This window comes from Eleutherodactylus coqui, chromosome 7, assembly GCF_035609145.1.
Source record: "Eleutherodactylus coqui strain aEleCoq1 chromosome 7, aEleCoq1.hap1, whole genome shotgun sequence".
Taxonomy (NCBI): domain Eukaryota; kingdom Metazoa; phylum Chordata; class Amphibia; order Anura; family Eleutherodactylidae; genus Eleutherodactylus; species Eleutherodactylus coqui.
Window position 1 is genome coordinate 219,443,940 of NC_089843.1, and position 22,514 is coordinate 219,466,453.

General features: G+C 48.2%; 1 protein-coding gene across 3 annotated transcripts in view; it reads right to left on the reverse strand.

The window, feature by feature from the left end:
* Window positions 1-233: 233 nt before the first annotated feature.
* Window positions 234-22,514, reverse strand: part of TPM4 (tropomyosin 4) — a 62,448-nt gene continuing 40,167 nt past the window's right edge. Inside the window, exons 1-8 of one of the 3 annotated variants that reach the window (XM_066574407.1) lie at window positions 18,411-18,626; window positions 8,866-8,999; window positions 6,224-6,341; window positions 5,107-5,177; window positions 3,822-3,897; window positions 2,658-2,720; window positions 2,473-2,542; window positions 234-671 (exon numbers count right to left, since the gene is read on the reverse strand). In XM_066574407.1, the coding sequence (XP_066430504.1) occupies window positions 589-671; window positions 2,473-2,542; window positions 2,658-2,720; window positions 3,822-3,897; window positions 5,107-5,177; window positions 6,224-6,341; window positions 8,866-8,999; window positions 18,411-18,542 (747 nt within the window). In that variant the 5' untranslated portion in view covers window positions 18,543-18,626 and the 3' untranslated portion in view covers window positions 234-588. Of the gene's footprint in view, window positions 672-1,013; window positions 1,185-2,472; window positions 2,543-2,657; window positions 2,721-3,821; window positions 3,898-5,106; window positions 5,178-6,223; window positions 6,342-8,865; window positions 9,000-18,410; window positions 18,627-22,514 lie in introns of those variants that run through there. The other 2 variants (XM_066574406.1, XM_066574408.1) reach the window with 2 other exon arrangements.

The following is a 22,514-nucleotide window of genomic DNA, read 5'->3' on the forward strand; positions in this document are numbered from 1 at the left end:
TGCAAGATTCCTACTCACGGACTTGGGTTCTGTTCAAATATCCATCAGCTCATTCTGTCTGGGGGTTCATCATGAAGGCCAGTAGAAAAAAAAAAAAAAAGTAAAGCATGCTGTGCTATTTTTGCAAAACAGGCAATCAGCAGTTATGGTTTTTACTAAGTTGGGCAAAATGGCTTCAAAGTTAAAACTACCTGTAAACTGCAAAAATAAAGCCTTCACAACCAAAGAGAGAGAACACTTGGACTAGTTGTATTTTATTGATGACATTCAACATTCTAGAACATTTATACCAACACTTTGTGGTCATGTAACAGAATACCGTAAGACAAACACTGAACATCATGTGACTATTCTAGATTTAAATGTACATGGGACCTTCGTATAAAAAGGCTTCTTTAAAAAAAAGACAAAAAACAAACAATGCACCAAGTTACCGGCGGGCTTTAAGCTCATCGCTGCGAACCGTTTAATAAAATAAAATATTTGGTTGTAGTCATTGCCATTTTCCCCTGGAATGTTAAGAATTAAAAAAGTGACTGTAAGACTTTAAGGAAGGAATCAAGTGTGCAGAACAGTCTTCACTTTGTATTATAAGTTGTTGAGTTCAAGTAGGGTTTGGTCCAGAACTTGGTGCATGCCCAGGTTTTCTTCTTTGGCATTTGCCAGTTTGTCTGAAAGAAAAATATAAAAATGAAGGTTCTGCTTATGTACAAGAGGAAGGATCTTTATTTCCCACTGCCGGCAGTGTGTAGCCCGATGTGGGCGCCATATAGAGTGTATAGAGTGTCAGTATAGAGCGACAGTCTGAGAACATCTGTGGGATCGCGAGAGTGGTGGGCACCAACCACAAGCTCAGATTGGGAGGGTTCTGTGTTGGCTTCCACATGCGAGCTCTACTCTTGTATTGGGATATCACAGGAGTGTCTGACGGTTCCTTCATACAAGCACTAGACACAGTAAACACAGGCCAAGTAAAAGAAAGAAATCAGAGGGTACAGAGAAGAATAAAGATCTTTATTTCAGGAAAATAAGCAGTGCATATAGTCACAGACAAAGAATAGTAGCCGACAGAAGCCGTGAGCCACAGGACATGGAACCGGTCTACAAGGAGGTCATGTCATTGAGGGCATGGTCTAACTCTTCACTGATAGCCTTGTACTTCAGCTTCTGGGCATATAATTCATCTAGCAGGAGTCAATCAGAAGGAGGAGGACAGGCGGAGAGTCGCGGACAGATGCAGAAAGCGAAAGGAAGAAGAGAAAGAAATCTGGTTACTGCAATGCTAGAATGTGGCTTTATATTAACAACGCAGCGCGCCAAATGTTGTAAAAAGAAGGAATAAGAGAACGCACTAAGGCCGGTTTCACATCTGAGTCGGAAGCTCAGCTTGGTGGTTCCACTGCAGAGCCGGCTAAAAATACTGGTAGAGAAACTGCTGCGTGCAGCACCTTCTTCTGTCCAAAAGCCGGGCAGCTGAGCGGAAACTGAACAGACCCCATTATAGTCAATGGGGTCCACCAGGGGCTGATCGGTTCCATCCCAAGATGGTCATTCGGCCAGCAGGGATTCCCCTTTCCTGCTACCCAAACAGAGGCAGCCATGAAACCACCCGAAAGTATACAGCTGAGCTGAAAAGTAGGACGTTAAGGAGGAGTTTTATAGACAGTGCCACCAAGGATTAAAGAAAATGCCACACAGTCCACATACAGCAGTGGCACGGGTTCTTTATGTTAGCCAGCGTTTCCCAAACTCCCTCATAACTACCCAACTTTCCTCACAACCGCCCAACAAGTCATGATTTGAAGTTGCCCAATAGAGAGACCCCATGTGGCACTGATCATGATTACATCACCTGTGCAATACTGAGGACATCCTGACATGACCTGTTGGGGTCCCTGAGGACTGGAGGTGGGGGACACTGATGTAAGCAATCTTCTCACCTGAACCTACCTATTGCTTGCTTTAATTATAAAACTCACAGAACCCATCCTCCACCCCAAGAGGGAAAACTGAAAGCTTAATTGGGACCCACACATCAAAAAAAAAAAAAAGTGAATTATTTTTTTTTTACAAAGGCGGCTACATTCCACTGCGTGCCTTCCAAGATTTTTCTGCAAATGTCAGCCAGACACTTTTGGTTTGCCGCTTCCAGGATCCCCACAGTCCCAGAACACAAGGCTTCACCTTCGGACCAAAGCTGCACCATTTACTGCTTTAAGAATATTAATGCTGATCGGTCAAACACCTTTTACTGAAAGCAGTGAATGGCGCATATAGAGAAGAGCAGCAACCCTTCATGGTGACGGTTCAGTGGGAGCTACAATGTCAGCAGACAGAGGGGGGGGGGCAGAGTTCCCAATGTGCTGATTTTTTCAAACAGACAACCCTTTGTGTCGGGTCAGATAGGGAAAAAAAATAAATAAAAGTTTTAAAACAAACTAAAAAGAGTCACGATGTTAACCCACGGCTTACCTTCGAGATCATCAATAGTCTTTTCTAGTTTGGCAACTGTTCTTTCGGCAAATTCAGCCCGGGTTTCTGCCTGTTGAAAGCACAGAGACATATAATGTAGCCAGCAAGCAGTGGTGGATCAATACCTCCGCACTCCGAGCATGCTAGCGCCCATCACCGCCTCACAGGGGCTCCCGCTTTGTTACCTCTTTCAGTTTGTCTGTTAAGATCTTGATTTCTTCTTCATATTTATCTTCTTTTTCAGAATACTAAAGAATAAAAAGCCGCCATCAGTTTTTCAGTTCCGCAGTTTCATGAACACCAACTACAAGGATACAGTCTAAGCCTGCAGCGTCGCAGTGACAGCTCCGCGAGGAGCGGCCCGCCTGCTGCTTCTGAAGCACATATTGGCTACATATGAGGCAGTCTGCAGAATATCTCCTCCTCGGTCCGGATCACATCGGCTCCTCAAATACGGCCACAGAGTTCTACTGCACATCAGCTACATTACTGGGGATTCTGCAGCCGGACCTTTAGGCCTCATGTCCACGGGGAAAATCAGGCCCGCTACGGATTCTCCATGGAGAACCCGCAGTGGGTCCCTCCTGCCCCACGGACATGAGGGCTGAAAATAAGAATACTTACCTCCCGCCCGCTCCGGTTCTTCCCTTCGCCGCGGACGGATCTTCTTTCTTCGGCCCAGCGGATGCGCAGGATGACGTCGGTGACGTGCCCCCGCGCATGCGCCGGCCCGAAGAAAAGAGATACGGCCGCGACGGAGAGAAGATGGCGCCTCGGCAAAGGGAAGAACCGGAGCGGGTGAGTAAATTCCTATTTTTTGTCTCCCGCGGATCCGGACGGCTTCCATAGGCTTCAATAGAAGCCCGCGGGAGACCCGCATGAAAATGGAGCTTGGCCCAGATTTTTTCATGCTCCATTTTTTTTTTAAAATCACTTTTATTGACCATCCGCTGGTATTTATCTACCCGCGGGTGGTCAATGCATCCCTATGGGGCGCGGATCCGCGGGCGGGAGAAGAGTTAAAATCCGCTGCAGATTTTAATTCTTCTTTTGCCCGTGAACATGAGGGCCTTAGGCCTCTCACATGCGCTAGGCAGAACGCTACAATTTTACTTCCGTTCTCGGCGACAGATTTCTACAACAGACAGTGGGTTTTAGCGCACACCATCATTGTGATGGGGGATCAGGTGTGCTAAATGCAGAAAAACAGAACAGACCGCTCGAAAATCATGGCGTTAGAAAACACCGTGTTCGAGCACATGCCTGCGAGGCCCCATGAAAAACGAGAGAGGCCCCCACCGCCCGACTAACGAGAGAGACCTACTCCGCGCCCCCCCCAGCCCCCTTACCTTTTCAGACTGCGCCTCCAGAGATTTTAAATTGTTAGTGACATTTTTTAATTCCTCTTCCAAATCACCACATTTACTGCAAAAAGAGAAAGAAAAAATAAAGAGTTTAGATAAGCAAAGTTTGGGAAAGGGGAAGGAAGGCAGTGAACAAGAGAGCGGTCTATGGGGGCACTGGAATATACAAGACTCTGAATATAGTAGAAGTCAGTATTGTGACCAGAGGACATACTCTTGCATCTGTGTTGCAGGTTCTTAACCCTTTCCAAGCCACTATCAGACGTCTTCCGACAATCACTGAAGCCTGCACAGCTCCAACGTCGGACGACGTGTCTTACTCTACCGCTGGCCACTCACACGTCCCATCATGTACTTACTGGTTTAAGCCAGCAGGTGGCGCTGTTGTAGAACGACAAACAGCAAGCCCCCTAGGAAACACTCAATTCAGAAACTGATTGGAAAGGGTTAAAAAGGGGTTTTCCAGCACTACACTCTGATGACCTATTCTGAGGATTGGTCATAACGATTTGAGCAGCAGGGCTTTGCGGTCATTCCAGTCTATACCAGGCACAGCGCCAGACAATGTATAGCAGCTGTGTCTGGTAATGCAGCTACTAATATTGAGCTGCCCACAGGCCATGCGACAACAGACCTGAGAAGAGGCCGTGGCACAGACCCCAGCATAGTACTTGTTCAATCAGCTGTTCGGCAGGGATCTCAAATGGCAGAATCCGCCAGTCAACTGATAATCTATCCTCAGGTCATCAATAGCGTAATCCCAGCACACTAATGCCCCATTTACATGGGAGGACTGTCGGCTAAACTAGTGCCGACTAGTAGTTCGTGCTCATGTGGAATGTTTAAACAGGCAGATCACCCCTGACTATCCAACTACTCTGACCGCTTCACATTCTACATGCAGTGAGAAGTCAGCAATGATTTTCAGGCCCACTTCTGGCACAAGTTACAGGAAGTTTGTCAGGACGCCCCATTCCGTTCATTAGGCCCACTGACTTTAATGAAGTGTGGAGCAATAGAAATAAATACGAGCGCGCCGATCTGCGACTTCCAAACAGAACTTTGGCAGAAAGGTATAAATAAATCCTACAGATCTCTGCGGACCGGACCCAATCCTGCATTTAGCAAGAATCCCCAACTCTCAGACTGTCCTTCTCCCTCTGCACAGCTCAACGCCTTAACCCCAAAAGGAGAGAGCAGGCGTTATGGCAAAACTTCTGGAAAGAACTCCGTTCTTGTATGTCAGCGAGATGTAAAAGGGAATTCTTACAGTTCAGATACTTCTGCGCGCTCCTCCGCCCTCTCCAGCTCTCCCTCAAGGATGACCAGTTTACGGGCGACCTAAATAGGAAAACAAACAATGGGACCGGGCTTCATCTGTGTGGCATCAAGAAAACGCATTTATATGCATTGAAAATACTTGAAGCTGTGAAATTCATACAACTCATGTGACCAGTGGTGGATGATGATAGGGGTGCCCACCACAGGCGCTCTAGGGGCGGCCCACCTGCTGCCAAAACCGCCCATATTCCAATCCACCATTAGCTGCTGTCCTGCCATCCTGCAGAGCGAAGACTCGCCCCGAAGACTCGCCCATCTTTTTACTCTATAGGCCCCTCCTCTTTAATGATATGGCACCCCACCTCCCGGCGATCTTACAGGAAAGCAGTGGGACCCCTTCCACAGCCACACCACTGGCAGGGAGTTCGCACAACTCCAGCTCCATGACTGCACCACTAACGGAGGCAGCTCTGCAGAAACTCTCCCTTCTTCAGGATGCCAAATATACCTGCACCATTCTGTGCTGGCATGAAAAGCATGGTGGACTGCGCTCTTCATTCCAGCATAGAATGGTGCAAAGGAAGGGGAACCTGCCGAAGCAGAGACCTCTTGGACCCCATTTCAGCAGTTTTCTAGAATGGCCAAGATAAGTTCTGCTCAGGTCCCGTCTCAAGTTTGGTCGCACCCCCACATCTTTCATAAAGTCCATCTCTGATACGGACATCTGGTTTGGCCGCACAGCGCAAACAGGCGACTAACTTTCCCTTGCCATTTCCCCCATCTGCAGGGGTGACTGAAGAACAGCAGGACCTGGCGGTAGAAATCTAATGACTTTGGCCATTTCTATGTGACGAAGCAGACGATAAGCTTCCTGCAGATGGAAGAGAACAAGCCGCACACTGCAGCAGCGGTCTACCTTATAATCCGCTGTGCCCGGACCTGTGCCATGTAAGAGCAGGGCGAGACGGGCGGCCACCAATACACAGTAGTCCGCTAATTCCACCGGGAATCACTGGGCTACAGAGTCCAATCAGCCATTTTTCAGCTACATCTCAGTACTGCGATTAATCGCCATGTGGCAGAATTAACCATTTATTGCTCCTCACCTCCTCATATTTACGGTCGGCTTCTTCTGCAATGTGTTTAGCTTCCTTGAGCTGCATTTCTTGGATTTCCATCTTCTCTTCATCCTTCATTGCTCGGTTCTCTATTACCTTCATTCCTCTGCAAACAAGACAGAAAGTTCAATTTATATAAAAGGCCTTTTTTACCGTTCCGTCCTCCGATCCCCCTTGTTTACCGGATGACACCCATCAGCATTTCCTCTAGACCTCCCTGTGATCATCCCTCTAACATTACACAGAACGCTATATTGTTCCCCATCCTCCTGGCGGTCCTAAACAAAGTGTGGCCAAGTATCTCTGAAGCCCCAGAATCCATCTGTGATGTTAGAAGCCGCCCAGTCGTGAGCCGGGGGTGACGGACCCTTTATATCACCACAACACGGTGTTAATCTGCACCTTGTATAACAAACTCTATAATAACTACTAAGTGGCAAACATTCGGACTTCTGGACCTTGGTGTACACGCATGCGTTAGGTCTCCTCAATCTGTTTTTCCAGTTGTACCCATCCAACGTTATTGGCCAGGAATGCTTCCGTCCAGTAGGTGGCGCTGCAGAGGTATTGTTCCATCTTCCTTATTTGCATATTACCCAGAGGAGCTTGCATGGCCTTATAAGTCTCCTCACTGACTTTCTTGGGACTCTCCCTAAGGAATGATGTTATCGAGTTTTTCTGAGGAATGCAAAAAGGATGGGACCTGCCGCGATCGCTCATGCACGTGACTCCATTCACATTAATGGGGATCATATTCATGCGAGTCTCAACACGCCAAAGTCACAGAAGATTCTCGGCCGTGTGAAATCGGCCTGAAGAAGATCTGACAGGCCTCAAACTTCAGATTATCTGCTGATCAAAAATCTAAATCCACCGACACAAATGTGTCTCTGGGCGGCCTGACAGCTCGATCACCCTATAAACCGGAAGAACTGCCTCCACGGCCAGTAGGACCATCGGCCAAGAAACGGGGAAGAAAGAAAGAGAAAGGCTTTGTTCAGAAAAAGTTTAACTTCAGTAAAAAAGTCTGTTCCAACACAGGAAAGAGTGCGATGCCTACAACACACACTTCCTGGATGAAGGGTTCCTTAGACAGAGGAGGAGAATGAGAGTCTATTAACCCCTTAGTGCCACTCAGACAATTTTTTTGAAGATTTTCAGCTCTACTTTTCCATAACCATTTTTGCTGACACGGCCATATAAGGGCTCGTTTTTACGTGGTGAGGTGTAGTTTTGGGTTTTTTTTCTTGGTACCACATTTGGGTTTATATGATGTACTGTACAAAAAAAATTATATTATATAATAAAAATATTTTTTTTTCCCTTAAAACAGGGGGGGGGGGGGGGGGGATTATTTTTTCTATATCGCTGCATTCAAAGTCCCATAACTCTTATTTTATGGCGGCGCTTTGGGCTTTTTTGCGTGACGAGCTGCAGTTTTTTTATTGGTGCCATTTTGACATACATGCGACTTTTTTGATCACTTTTATTGCGTTTTTTTGGGAGGCAAAAACTAAATAACCATTTTGACTCAGTTTTTTTTTTTTTGTTTGTTTTTTTTTTTTTTAAATACAGTTTTTGCCAAGCAGAATAAATAGTGGGTTCAGTTTATTGTACGGGTCGTTATAGAGACGATGATACCAAATATGGGGGATTTGTACTCTATTTTTATACACATTAGGGGGGAATGCACAAAAAAGCGTTCAGGGCTTTTATAACACTGTTTTCCCCCCCCATATTTTATGTCCCTGTAGGGAACTTGGACCGTAAGAGCCATCATCATTATGATAATGCATTGCTTGACTTCTGTACTGCAATGCTCTATCGCCTTTCATAGCAAACCGGGATATCAGTGTCTGGCGCCCTGTGGTCATGGCAACCCGATGTCATGGCGGAGAGATGATGACGTCACACAGAGGGAGTGCCTTTGGGTACCCTTTACATGCCAAAATCTATGTAGGGGTTAACAGCGGGGATCGCTGTTCTCATCTATCCCCGCTGGTACAGCTGTAGGCCGGCTATCAGTAACAGCTGGCTCCTGCCACAGGATGGCGCGCTTCTGATCCTGCACTATCCACAGGGCGTACCCTTATGTCCCATAGCATGAAGGGGTTAGATTCTTGTTATCATTGTTATAACTAGAACCTTGAAAAAGGAAATGTATCAGCTTAACATGCGGTCCGGTCTACAGGCCGCCTGTGGTAGAGCAGGAGGAGCCTAGATCTTGGCGAAGCCTGTGGTTAGGAGTCCAGTGGGCGTTCCTACTCTGATTGAAAGCCTTCCCCGTAGGAGCCTGCATACAGACGGCCATCATGGATACGACCGCCCGCTGGACATCAATAAACAAGTTATACTAAACCTTATCCGACAGAACTATCCCGGTCTGCGCCGCTCATCGCGGCCTACAATATGCCGCCTGCGGGCTGCGCTCACCATGTGACGGCTCCCCTCTTACTAAAAAGTTTTCCCAGAAACAATGTATGGGGATATAAGTTTTCCAGCATCCGAGTACACGGATTTTAAGCTTTGTAACGGGGATGATGGGGAGCGAGCAGCGTTGGTTCCATGAACCGCGACTTCATTCCTGTCTCCCGTGTCACCGGATATTCCACATCCATCTCCACAAATACCTTTCACTCTCATCCGCTGCCTTTTCTGCTTCTTCCAGTTTCTGTAGAGCCGTAGCGAGGCGCTCTTGAGCTCGATCCAACTCTTCTTCCACAAGCTGGATACGACGATTTAGTGCAGCGACCTCCCCTTCAGCCTGGAAGAAGACGAGACGATCGACATATTAATCACTGCGGAATATCGAGGAAGGCCGGTCTATCACAACCGCATGCAGAATCCGCGATCGTCACCCGCACGGACGACCTGCGGTATCCGCACACATTCATACAATGGAACATTCGCTTGCGATTTCCGCTTGTGGACATAAAGTCGTGGCATGTTCTATTTTAGGGTGTATTCGCATGGACGGGTGGCATTGAACTCAATGTCAGCTGTCTGACCCGCAAATCGACATTGCGAATAGGTTGCGGATACCCGCATCATCACCTGGCGATGGCACGGGAAAAAGAAAGATTAAAAAAAATTCTGTACCGCGCATGTTTGCCGGAAGCTCGACGCCACCAGCCACAATACAGATACTTAGGCCGGCGGCGCACATACAGATTTGCATTGCAGAATCCACAATCGGCGTCCGCACTGCAGATCTGCAGCAAACACAGTTCAGCACATGCTACAAGAATGCGTTTTCCTACACGTTTGTGGAAACTAATTGCGATTCCCACGAGCAGACAGAGAGAAAAAAAAAAGCAAAAATTTGCAGCATGTTCAGTTTTATGTGGAACCTTCACGTGGCCTAAAGGCTGCATTTATTGGAGGAGGATGGAGACAAATTAGTTTGCTGTTGCAATATGCTTAAGAGTCGATTGCCAATCACCTCCGGCCATCAGGCTCAAAGAGCTTCCCTGTCTCCCCCTTCTTTCCAGAAGGCGCTTTACGTAATGTTACGTGCAGCAGCACATCCTTAGAGCTCCGCATGTAATATAATGGGCAGTCGCATCTAGAACATAGGGCAAACCAATGGAAACTGAAGAGAAGACAAAGTAGCAGAGAAGTGAAGAGGACAGCCGAGCGCTCCATCACTGCGGGAGCCGGATAAAGGGAGAGCCGTCATCATGGAAACTCCACCTTTCCCTTCAGAGAATGTGAGGATTCTCCTTATATGGTAACGGTAATAAGGAAGGCCGGCGGCAGGAAGAACACAGCGTGAGGCTGCAGGATGTCAGCGGTGGGAAAACTGCTGATCCCTGGGGAGATTACCAATACATTACAGTCCATGGAGCGCTACCACCGGCACACGTCCTGCGAGAGTGCAGAAATAACCTTCACTTATATAGCGCCAACATAGTCCGCAGCGCTTACAACACAGGGGAGAGAGATACAAGAAACAAAGATACAAAAACCACGGTTACATAGTAATCAGCTGATGGAGACAATAGGGGTGAGGGTCCTGCTCCAACGAGCTTACATACTACAAGTAATGGGGTGAGGGTCCTGCTCCAACAAGCTTACATACTACAAGTAATGGGGGGTACAGGAGGTAAAGGGCTGGAGAGTGAGGGATGCTATACACAGACAATGGTCAGACCATAGAGTGGTTGAATCGGTGTGACTGCAGGAGCGGTTTATGGTGGCTAGCAGGGATTGCAGTCAGTAGGTCAGGAAGCATGTTATCAGGGGGGTACAGAGAGGTTTGTTTAGGGGGATGCGGTATGCCTCCCTGAAGAGGTGCGTTTTTAGAGCACGCCTGAAGTTCTGTGAGTCCTGGATTGCCCGGATAGTTTTTGGTAGCGCATTCCAGCGGACCGGTGCTGCTCTGGAGAAGTGTTGGAGGCGGGAATGAGAGGTTCGAATTAAAGGGGCACTTAATCTGATTTTGTTAGTGGCGCGCAGGGCGTAGGCTGGGTGGTGGATTGAGATGAGGGATACAATGTAGGGTGGTACGGTACTGTTGAGAGCTTTATGGATGAAGGTAAGGAGTGTGACTTGTATTCTGTATTGGCGGGCAGCCTGGCAGTGACCGTCACAGGGCAGAGGCGTCCGAGTATCGGCTGGACAGGAAGATGAGCCTGGCTGCTGCATTCAGGATGGATTGGAGGGGGTGGGGGGTGGGTGGAAGAGTCTGGTGCAGGGGAGGCCGATCAGCAGCGAGTTGCAATAATCGAGCCGGGAGTGGATGAGGGCAACAGTGAGTATTTTTAGCGCGTCCACAGTGAGAAAAGAGCGGATTCTTGCGATGTTTTTGAGGTGCAGCTGACATGTTCGGGCCAGAGATTGGATGAAGGTTGGCGGGTGGGAGGGGCAGGTTATGGAGTCAAATATCACCCAAAGCAGCAGGCATGCTGGGAGTTATGGTGCCACACACTGAGATGAAGAGGTCAGGATGAGGTCGGTTAGCAGAGGGCGGAAACACCAGTAGATCAGTTTTTGAAAGGATTAGTTTTCGGTAGAGAGAGGACAAAGTGTTAGAGACAGCGGACAGTCGGTGGCGCTCTGGAGGACCGGCGCTGTGATGTCATGGGAGGTGGGATATAGCTGGGTGTTGTCAGCATAGAGATGTACTGAAAGCTAAAACTCCTGATGGACTGTCCAATAGGGGCTGTGTAGATGGAGAAGAGGAGGTGGCCCAGGACTGAGCTCCAGGGGACCATAACAGCAAGGAGAGGAGAGAGCCAAGGACCAAGCCCTGGGAGGCCCCAACAGCAAGGGGAAGAGGAGAGGAGAAGGCAGAGGACCGAGCCCAGGGGGACTCCAACAGCAAGGGGAAGAGGTGGAGCCAGCAGAGGAGATGCTGAAGGAGCGGTCAGATAGGTTGGAAGAACCAGGAGAGAGCAGTGTCCTTTAGGCAGATTGAGTGAAGCATACTGAGGAGGAGATTGTGGTCAACAGTGTCTAATGCTGCAGAGAGATGCAGGAGGATCAGTAGGGAGTAGTCACCTCTTGATTTAGTTGTCAGGAGGTCGGGCAGTTTCTGTTGCATGTAGGGGGTCGGAAGCCAGACTGTAGGGGGGTGTAGAGTAGAGAGTTTTCAGATAGCTTAGAAGGTGAGAGTAAACCAGTCATTCCAATAGTTTGGAGATGAAGGGGAGATTAGAGATGGGTTGGTAGTTGGCAGCATCCGTCGCATCAAGAGTATATATTTTTTTTTTCTTTAGCAGGGAGGATCTAATGGAGTATTTGAGAGGAGGGAAAATGTCAGGAGGTCAGGGAGAGGTTGAATATGGTGATGAGATGGAAGATGACCACCGGGGAGAGGGAGCGCAGGATGTGTAAGGGGAGAGGGTTGCTAGCGCAGGTGGTGTACACATATATACCAAAAATATACCACAGATATCTGGGGGCTTCAATAATTTATAAATGCATTTGTCAGAGGAGACGGATTAAGCAACACATCTAACAAAATGTTCCATCCTTAAGAAGAAAAACCTACAAACTAAAGTCCTGAAGATGCCGACACAAAGTCCCACTCAACTGGGCGCATCATGTATAAGTGAGAGGAGAGCATTTCCAGAAGCAAAATTACTGAAAAACCCAAAAGCAGAAGCCACCAACGGCCTCCACCGGGGCATGACGGAGGTGGCCTGGTCACCAGGGTGTCCTCTATGACACTGCGGGGGGCCTGATATCGCGATCGCCATGTGAAGTTATCCTTCGCCAACACCAACAGAATCCAAATATAATGAAGTCAGGAGGTAGGCCCTCCTAGAGTTTACCATAGCGGTCATCACTTCGGGGTTGTTTCACATGGCTGAGCGAGAAAATTCACGCCAAAAATTGCCCCTTTGTCCACGTGATTTCTGAGCGTCTCCGCCGCTTCGTTTCCCAAGAACCATCGCTGCTGCTTGCGATTTCATCATAAGACAATAGGAGTCTCTAATGTTAAGTCACAAGTTGGTGCATTGGATCGTTAGTACGAAGGCGGATAGGAAGACATGGGTGATAAAGAGCGAATAGAGCTGCCGCAAGTCATTTATTAATTAAACACGCAACACTGCAGGAGAGAAAACATTGCAAGTGTGAAGGAAACCACCGAGAGGCACGGGTCTCCTAACCCCACGTTGTCACCAACTCTCGCATCGCTTGATTTTATCACGTGGAACCGGACTTAGCGAAGAAACAAAGCTGTAAACAGACGGCCGCCTGCCGCCTCGGCTTTTACCGCTAATGGCTCCTATCAGTATTCATGTAGGCCATTGATGTCTACGGAGCGAATGGTTTCTCAGACCTGTGCTGCTCGCAGTCTGATCAGATACTCTCCCAACTACAGGAAGTATTCGGATCTGACATCCCCCACTACTAACCGGACGCAATAAACCATCCTTTACGGTCTGAGCTGCTGCAGGAGGTTCGGCGCCGCATCTGGATTATCAGGCGGCGCTGGAGTTTGTTAGACTGGTGGAAAAAAAATCATCAAGTGGGCAACTAGAAAGACGTGAAACTTGGAACGGCGGCGGCGCCGTCTACTACAGAGACTGGGATACAGCGCACAGCAGTGAGCAATGACCTACTACACGGTTACAGCAGGAAGGGAGTGTCCGCAGGATACTGTGTCCCCGGGCGCAGCCCTGCCGAGAACACGCTTCCCAGAACACGAGCCGAGAGGCAGCGAGGGGGAAGAGTCTGACAGCTGGTACAGAGCAGCCACAAGGACCGCGGCCGGCACAAGACGGCAGGTCCCAAACCAGTGCGTTTACCACCATGTTGTGCCTCGTCTTCGGACGCACGCTTCAGCGGTTGGCAGGTTTTTTTCTTAAAAACACACTCGATCATTTTAATGGTGATGAGGGGCATTAAAAAGCGCTAAAAACACACGAAAATAGAGCAGACAGCGTGCGAAAATATCGTGGTGTTAGAAACGCGGCATGTGAGCGCCGATCTGTGAAGCCCCACTGAGGTCAATGTAGGCGTTGTACCGCAAATAGCGCAGCATTCTGAATGTTGTGCTAATCGCAGTGAAAAGCGGGTTGTGTGAGAGCGGCCCTAGGCTTACATCAGAGGGGCGAGCGCCATATTGGGCTGTGGATAGCGGCCCAGTATCACGCTCGCCAACGCGCCATTTTGCCACGGATGTGAGACTTTTTGTAATGAAGCCGCCTTCGTGGAAGTAGTGATCCTCCACCGCAGCGGTCAGCCGAAGCAGAGGATCGCACGGGGCCGATTCCAGCGGAATGTCCGCTAGTGAATTCCTGTGTGTTCACCCAGTCATTGAGAGGAGGCGAGCTCCGCAGCGGAAATGCTGACATAATTAACGAGTTGCTGATTTTAATTCTGCGCCGTACACCAGTATCCGCACGGGTTATTTCCGCAGCTTGTGGACGAGACTTTCAAAATCTGGTCCATTTCGCTAGTACTGTAAATGCAGCAGAGCTTCTGTGGAGGGTCTGCATAGACATCCCGCTCGGTGTGAAGCCCCTTCATAGATACGCACTTCCACCCAGAGAGAAATCCAAGAAAAAAAAAAACAAATGAGAAGAAAAAAAAAGCCGCCCATCGGCACGCTGTGTCTAAAAAATTTTAAAAAAAATGCCACCGACACCCAAAAAGTGAGGAAAAGCGACAGACAAAAACTATTTCTATAGCATTTCATGACTCCTGCAGTGTGAAGCCCCCGAAGCACCGTATGGATTGTTGTGGAAACCCCAGACTACTAACAAGCGGCCCGCACAGATGATACCTTGTGAGCGAGGAAATCTAACCCGAAAACGGGGGGCAAAGCGAAATATCAATGCCAGAAAATAAGTGTAGGCGGCACAAAGTGTTATGGCGGCGGTTTTTGATTTCGCACGTCTGGGTGATTTCACTGATAATTGCCCATTATCTGCTATGGCAGCCTAAGAAAAAAAATGCACCGTACTTGTATCCAAATGTGATTTTCATTCAAACTATTGGATCACTTGCCGGTTTTGCACACACGCACGCACGGACACGCCTCCTCAGATAATCCCACTCTCCCGTATAAATACAGCTTCCTGTTTCTTGCCCAACCTCTACATTTTAGGTCATTTTCGGAGTTTTACGAACATCACCACCTCTGAAGCGGCCAAAATGGCTCCTAATACCTATTGGATTTTGGCCAAATCTGCTCTCCAGACTCCAACAGGCAACACGTCTGCCCTCCTACGGCCACTTGAGGCGCGGTACGAGGGTGAAGCAATGCCCGTCTGTCAGAGCTGCACTCACTGGGCACATAAGTCACTGTCTGGCGGATTACACGCTGCAGTCTCACCTGCCCGGACGCTGAATCATCATCTGCTGGGATATGAGCAAGCGCTCGGAGGATTGAGACACCTCGGCATGAGCTCATGGTGAGTCACAGAGGAATGCCGAGACAGGTATGTTGGGACATTGATGTCGTCATTACTGGCGCATGGTTAATGGTCTTAAGTCCCGAATACCAAGTGGGTCCAACTCTAAGAGCCCGCGGTAAGTGGGAAGTTCATATATTAGAAAGAGCTATGTTATTACTCATCAGAAAGAGGACATGATGGCGCCTCCTAGAGACACTGGGGCAAAGGACACCCATAACATAACCTATTGCTCTTTTGCCCTCCAGGACATTAATGGGGTATTCCCACATGGGCTTTTCATAGCAGAGATAACAAACTACTGCTATAGTTAGTGGCCATCCGGCCAGTGACTACAGAGGCAGCCGACAGCGCAGCGTTGTTTCCGTGGCTCCCACAAAAATCAATGGGAGCTCAGAAACAGAGAAAACCCTTTAAAAAAAGTGCCAAACACATAGGAGGTTTTATTAACTAAACGTAGGAGTTGTGCCACAAACAAGTCAGGCCTGCGGAGCGCCATTCATCTGAGCACTGCCAGAGATGACTGACCCTCATGGTCAGGATCGGGGGGATGCCAGCAGTCAGACTGTATTCCCATCCTCTGGAGAGGATATAGCCAAGTGCTGGCCAACCCCTCTAATATCTGGATACAACAAGCCCCTCGAGGGTCCGGGCCAAAGACAAACATATACATAAAATACACAAGAGGGAAAAGGTTTCAGTGCTTGAAGAAGGCCCCGAGTATCTGGCTGAACCGTCACACATCTGGGCTGATGAGTCCACAGTTCCCAATGAAGCCGTATTGGAGAGATAGAAACACACAAATACAATGTAGAAGATACATCGAGGCAAACTATGGAGTCCATGCAGAAAGAGCAACTTCTAGAAAGTCGGTGAACACAACATGGAAAAATAGTCCATTTCCTGCTGAAAAAGGGTTCCTTCCACCGCCGATACAAGGGCGCCCCGCCGGCGCTGCAAGGGCGCCCCGCCGGCGCTCAGCAGTCTCATTCCTTAAAACCATAACTTTTTTAAACAAACTTTTTTAATAAAACAAGATCTCTGGTAGAAGGGAAGATCCGTCAAAACCAGGACTCCTATGGAGAACAAGTGACTCCTCAACTCATGAAGACAGCCGGCATCTGGTGGCTAGACAGCGGCTGCACTCTGCAGGGTCTACCCAAGACCCCCGATGTCTTCTAACCGAGTGACTTAAACAGAAGTCTTGAATCTTCCCCATAGATGTATTAATCCGTCTGTGGCCACATCCGGCGACCTTACAAGGCGAAGCTTATAGCTCATACAGATCCACTGCAGGAGGCACGCTTACATGCAGACACCGATGGGGATTTGGCGCAGATCGCCAAGAGCGAAATCTACATCAATACCCAAATATAAGATGTCACCTCTGCTACATCAAGATTACATCTCATAAGGAGACAACCTTATCCAGTCTTAAAATTGATGGCCTATCCTACGGAAAGACCAGCAACACTACATCGTTGGGGGTGTAGTGAGTTGGACCTTCACCGATCAGCGGAATAAAGGGGTCCCACCATTTGGGCTCCATTGGGAGAAAGCTGCAATACCCAGAATAGCCACTAGTGAAAGTGCAGTGTTCTGTGTGAAGGGGCCACAGGGCTCGCTGACCGCCGCGGCCCATTCATACAGCTCTTACAATTTATGACCCATCCTCTGGATAGGTCATCAGTAGTTGATCAACGGTAATCAGCCATTCGGGACCCCCGTCCGTCAGCTGGTCATCCCGCTGCCTTGTTACTGCTGGATCTTTTTTTTTCACATCCACCACAATTCATTATTCTGCATCTCTCAGCAATAAATCCATGAAATCCAGACAACACGCAGACAAACTGACTGACTAGAACAGGCCAGTCTCTCCACAGATTGGATCACAATAGTGCAGGCTACACGATTCCTGCGCTAACTGCAGTGACAGCAGCCCCGGCAATCGGCTAACAGGCGTGCATCCCAATCAGTCGTCAATAACCCTTCAAGGGCTAATTCACATGAGCATATTGCTTGGTCTGTGTGCAGTCTAAAGGCCGGGCGCTGTGTAAGGAGAAGCTGTTCCATGCTGCAAACATCTTCTCCCCTTCACAGCACCCATTCCCACAGGGTTCAGAGCACGGGCAGCATCTCAGTGTATTGAGTGCCCGATACACGTCAGTACAGGGGGTCCGGCGGGGAACAGGCACTGTGAAGGAGAGAAGCCATTTGCAGGACAGAATGGCTTCTCCTTACACAGCATGGACGGCAGCAGGACAGAAGGCATGCATCCCAGGGGGACAGATACATCTTGTAGGAGTCACAATCAATAACAAGAAAAGGAAACATTTCTGAAAATAACTGATACATGTGAAGAGCTGTGGCTGCAGTACAGAGAGCAGCTGGAGCGCCCCCTACTGCTGTGCCGAGAGTTATATATGGGTCCATATAAAGTAATAGCAATGGATGCAAATACAGCTCAGACACCGACGCCGCGCCAATCACTTCCATAGACTAAAGTGGGCGGAGCTTCCATCAAACACCAATAAACTAGTGCATGCTGGGTCATTACAACACAACTGGGAAATATACCCCCGAGTCCAGCCCGGCGCCAGACACAGAACCGCTTACCCGCGGGGATTCCCCACAAACGGTGCAGGAGGGCGGAACCACCAACGCAGATGTGAGACCAAAAAGGGGTTCTCTCTTTTTTTTTTTTTTTTTTTTTTAAATACCCCATTTTTGTGGGTTTGTTTTCGCAACTTGAGTCGGGTCATCAGGTGTAGGGGGAGTTTTCGTTGCAGCCGACTGTTAGGGGGGAGTCTCACACATGCGGCAGGGATACCACTTTCCTGCTCCGTTGGGGGGTTAAGGAAAGGGGAATCCCCACAGCTGACCAGTTACATCTCTGGACGGTCCCTATTGACTATAACGGGGTCCGCCCAGCTTTTGGGCGTAAGAAGCACTTTTTCTTGCCGCCGCTGACATGAAGCCGCCATAGGTTTGGGTCTTTCAGCACAGCCTGCTCTATAGGGGTGTCTACAGTTTTGCATGCACTGTTTTGGGGCGTCCAGCAGAGGGAGCACAAGAGCCCGGCTCCAGCATTACCTGCACAGGCCTGTTTCCAGGGAGACCGGGCAGTGCCCCGCTATCAGGTAATCAGTGCCTGGCACAGGTGGCACTACTAGTGGGAGGAGCTAGAGCTCGGAGAGAAGAAGAGTCCAGAGACAGAAGAGACGCCGGCAGCCCGGCACAGAGCAGAGAGCAGCGGAGGAGGACAGGAAGCCGAGGCCGTAGAGCTTGGAGTAGCTGCGCCTCACTTTCTCACGCATCTCCCGTTCAGTGTCCAGCTCCCTCTGGAGCCCCTGCGCTCGGTCTTCAGCATCGTCGGCCTGCTGCTGCAGCGCCTGGATCTTCCTCTTCACGGCTTCCAGGGAGTTGAGTCCGGCCATTGTCTGCGGAGGGATCGCCGAGGCTGCGGGATGCGGGAGCGGAATGGGAGAAGTGCGGCCAGGAATTCTAGGGTGAGGTCATAGCACGGGAGGGCGTGCCTACCGTGGGCGGGGCCGTGACGTCACTGCAGGGCGGCTCACCTTAAAATATGCGGCTTTTTTCGACTTATTTGGGTAAGAAAATGTGGATTTGGTCTTCCCGCCCCGCCGGTGATGCGGCCTCGTGGAGGGTGCGGGCGGCTCCCGGCGGCCGCTGCGGAGGAGGTAGTCCTCTAGTCGGACACCTCCACATAGTCCTGCTGACGGCCCGGGGCGGTAAGAAGATGGTGCGTCCCCCGGACCAATGTACAGGACTCAAAGAAAGTGTATTTATTACATCGAGACAATACCAGAACCAAGCCCACTACATAGATACGGTACCAGAACCAAGCCCACTACATAGATACGGTACCAGAACCAAGCCCACTACATGGATACGGTACTAGAAACAAGGTTATTATATGGATAGAACTGAGCTTACTACATAGATACAGTACCAGAACCAAGCCTATTACATGGATACGGTACTACAAACAAGCCTACTACATGGATACGGTACTACAGACAAGCCTACTACATGGATACGGTACTACAGACAAGCCTACTACATGCATACGGTACTAGAATCCAGGTTACTACATAGATAGAACTGAGCTTACTACATGGATATAACTGAGCTTACTACATAGATACAATACCAGAACCAAGCTCACTACATGGATAGAACTGAGTTTACCGCATAGATACCGTACCAGAACCAAGCTTACCACATGGATACCGTACCAGAACCAAGGTTATTACATGGATACCGTACCAGAATCAAGGTTATTACATAGACAGAACTGAGCTTACTACATAGATACAGTACTAGAACCAAGCTTGCTACATGGATATAACTGAGCTTACTACATACCGTACCAGAACCAAGCTTACTACATGGATAGAACTGAGCTTACTACATAGATACAGTACCAGAACCAAGCTTACTACATGGATAGAACTGAGCTTACTACATAGATACAGCACCAGAACCAAGGTTATTACATAGATACTATTTGGATGCTGTAAGCTCAGTTCTATCTATGTAATAACCTTGGTTCTGGTACTGTATCTATGTAGTAAGCTCAGTTATATCCATGTAGTAAGCTTGGTTCTAGTACTGTATCCATGTAGTAAGCTTGGTTCTGGTACGGTATCTATGCAGTAAGCTCAGTTATATCCATGTAGTAAGCTTGGTTATACCTATGTAATAACCTTGGTTCTGGTACTGTATCTATGAAGTAAGCACAGTTCTATCTATGTAGTAACATTGGTTCTGGTACCGTATCCATGTAGGAAGCTTGGTTCTGGTATTGTATCTATGCAGTAAGCTCAGTTATATCCATGTAGTAAGCTTGGTTCTGGTACGGTATCAATGTAGTAAGCTCAGTTATATCCATGTAGTAAGCTTGGTTCTGGTACGGTATCAATGTAGTAAGCTCAGTTATATCCATGTAGTAAGCTTGGTTATACCTATGTAATAACCTTGGTTCTGGTACTGTATCTATGAAGTAAGCACAGTTCTATCTATGTAGTAACCTTGGTTCTGGTACCGTATCCATGTAGTAAGCTTGGTTCTGGTATTGTATCTATGCAGTAAGCTCAGGATAAGAGATTGGCAGCACTCACCAGGATATCTCAACAAATGGATATAGCGTGGATGCAGGTCAGGACCGAGAGCTGGATCCCAGCTCTTCACAGGATTCAAATGAAGCAAAAAGGAAGATGTCCAACAGCATCCAAATAGGATCTCAATCCAATGAGAAGCTTCTTTATTAATCCCAAAACATCAAAATACAGCAACGTTACGATCCCAGCACCAGGCTATTTGTCAGGCAGGGTGCAGGGATGGAAACGTTGTTGTATTTGGATACAATACCAGAACCAAGGTTACTACATAGATGCAGTATCAAAACTAAGCTTGCTACATAGATATAACTGAGCTTACTGCATAGATACAATACAAGAACCAAGCTTACTACATGGATACAGTACCAGAACCAAGCTTATTACATGGACACTGTACCAGAATCAAGGTTATCACATAGATATAGGTGAGCTTACTGCATAGATACGGTACAAGAACCAAGCTAACTATCTGGATATAGCACCAGAACCAAGGTTATTACATAGATATAACCAAGCTAACTGCATAGATACAATAACTGAACCAAGCTTACTATATGGATGCAGTACCACAACCAAGGTTGTTACATAGATATAGCTGAGCTTACTGCATAGATCCTGTACAAGAATCAAGCTAACTATATGGATACAATACCAGAACCAAGCTTACTACATAGATTTATCTATGCAGTAAGCTCAGTTATAATAGAGAAACCAAGCTTACTACATGGATACGGTACAAGAACCAATATTACTACACAGATATGACAGAAGAACCAAGCTAACTACATAGATACAAGAACAGAACCAAGCTTAGTATTTAGGTACAGTGCCAAGAACCAAGCTTATTGCACAGGTTTGTTAAGAGAATCTAGTTAACTGCATAGATACAATAACTGGACCAAGCTTACTATATAAATATGGTACCAGAACCAAGCTTACTAAATTAATACAATAACAAACCAAGGTTACTACACATGATTTGATACAAAAATCAAGCTAATTACATAGATGCAATAATAGAACCAAGCTTACTATATAGGTACAGTGCCAGAAACAAGCTTACTGTACAGGTACGGTACGAGAACCAACCTAATTACATAGACACAATAACTGAAATGACCTTACAACATAGATATGGTACCAGAACCAAGCTTACTGCACAGATATGATGTGAGAACCAAGCTAACTACATACATACAATGAGTGAACCAAGGTTACTATGGTACTATTGTACCTTGACGCCACCAGAAGCTCTGGGATTGACAGGGCTTGGATGGAGGAACGCCCCTGTCACACCCCTAGCTCCGTATTGAATAATGGAAGGTCAGAGCATCGTGTGTATTGCTTGTGCGGCCGCCCTGGAGGGTTAGGGTTAGGATTCGTTTTCCTGTTAGGCTTACATTATTAGGTGTAAATGCAGAAGACTTTATGTAAGTCTAGGAACCCCTAACCCTCCAGGGCAGCCACACAAGCAATACACACGCTGCTAGGCTCTGCTGCCGCCTGGAGCAGCCGTCCCCCTGGCCAAGAGCTAGATGGCATGTCTGCTGACATCCTGTGCCACCGCCGCTCCCTGTGTTGCCACTGTCCTCCAGCGACGCTTCCAGTCTTGCGCTGTCCTCCTGCCATTCCTCTGCCGCCACCAATGCTCCCTGTCTTGGCGCTGTGCTCCGCCGCCGCTTTCACTCTTACTGTCCTCCTACTCTGCCACCACCAACACCGCTCCCAGTCTTGCTGCTGCCATCTCAGAACGGCACTTGGGAGATAAAACATGCCCCCAGCCAATCAGAAGCTGGGGGCGTTACAAAATTTTAAGACACCTGTATTATGTCACCACCCCTAACTTCCGGTGGTGACATAATACAACAGTACCAGTTACTACATAGATACGATAACAGAATTGAGCTTACTAGATAGATACGATACCAGAACCAATCTTACTACCTGGATACAGTACGACCAATAAATTCACCTTTACCCATGTAAGAATTAGGCTAGGGCTAGATGGCGACTTTTAATGAAGACCGGGCTTGCCCGACCACAGAATGAGGGCAGAGAGACTGAATAATTTCCTTTCTGCCTTGCTGCTCCCCCGACTGAACAGCCAGACAGGAAGCAAACCTGCTGGTGTGACCTGGCCAAACGCATAGATATAAGGTACCTTTAGGTGGGACGACTGCCGGGTGCATAAGTACTACCGCAGCAGTAGGGCGATTGTGCACGGGAGCGATAGTTCTGTGAATGGAGGCACAGCAAGCAGAGATC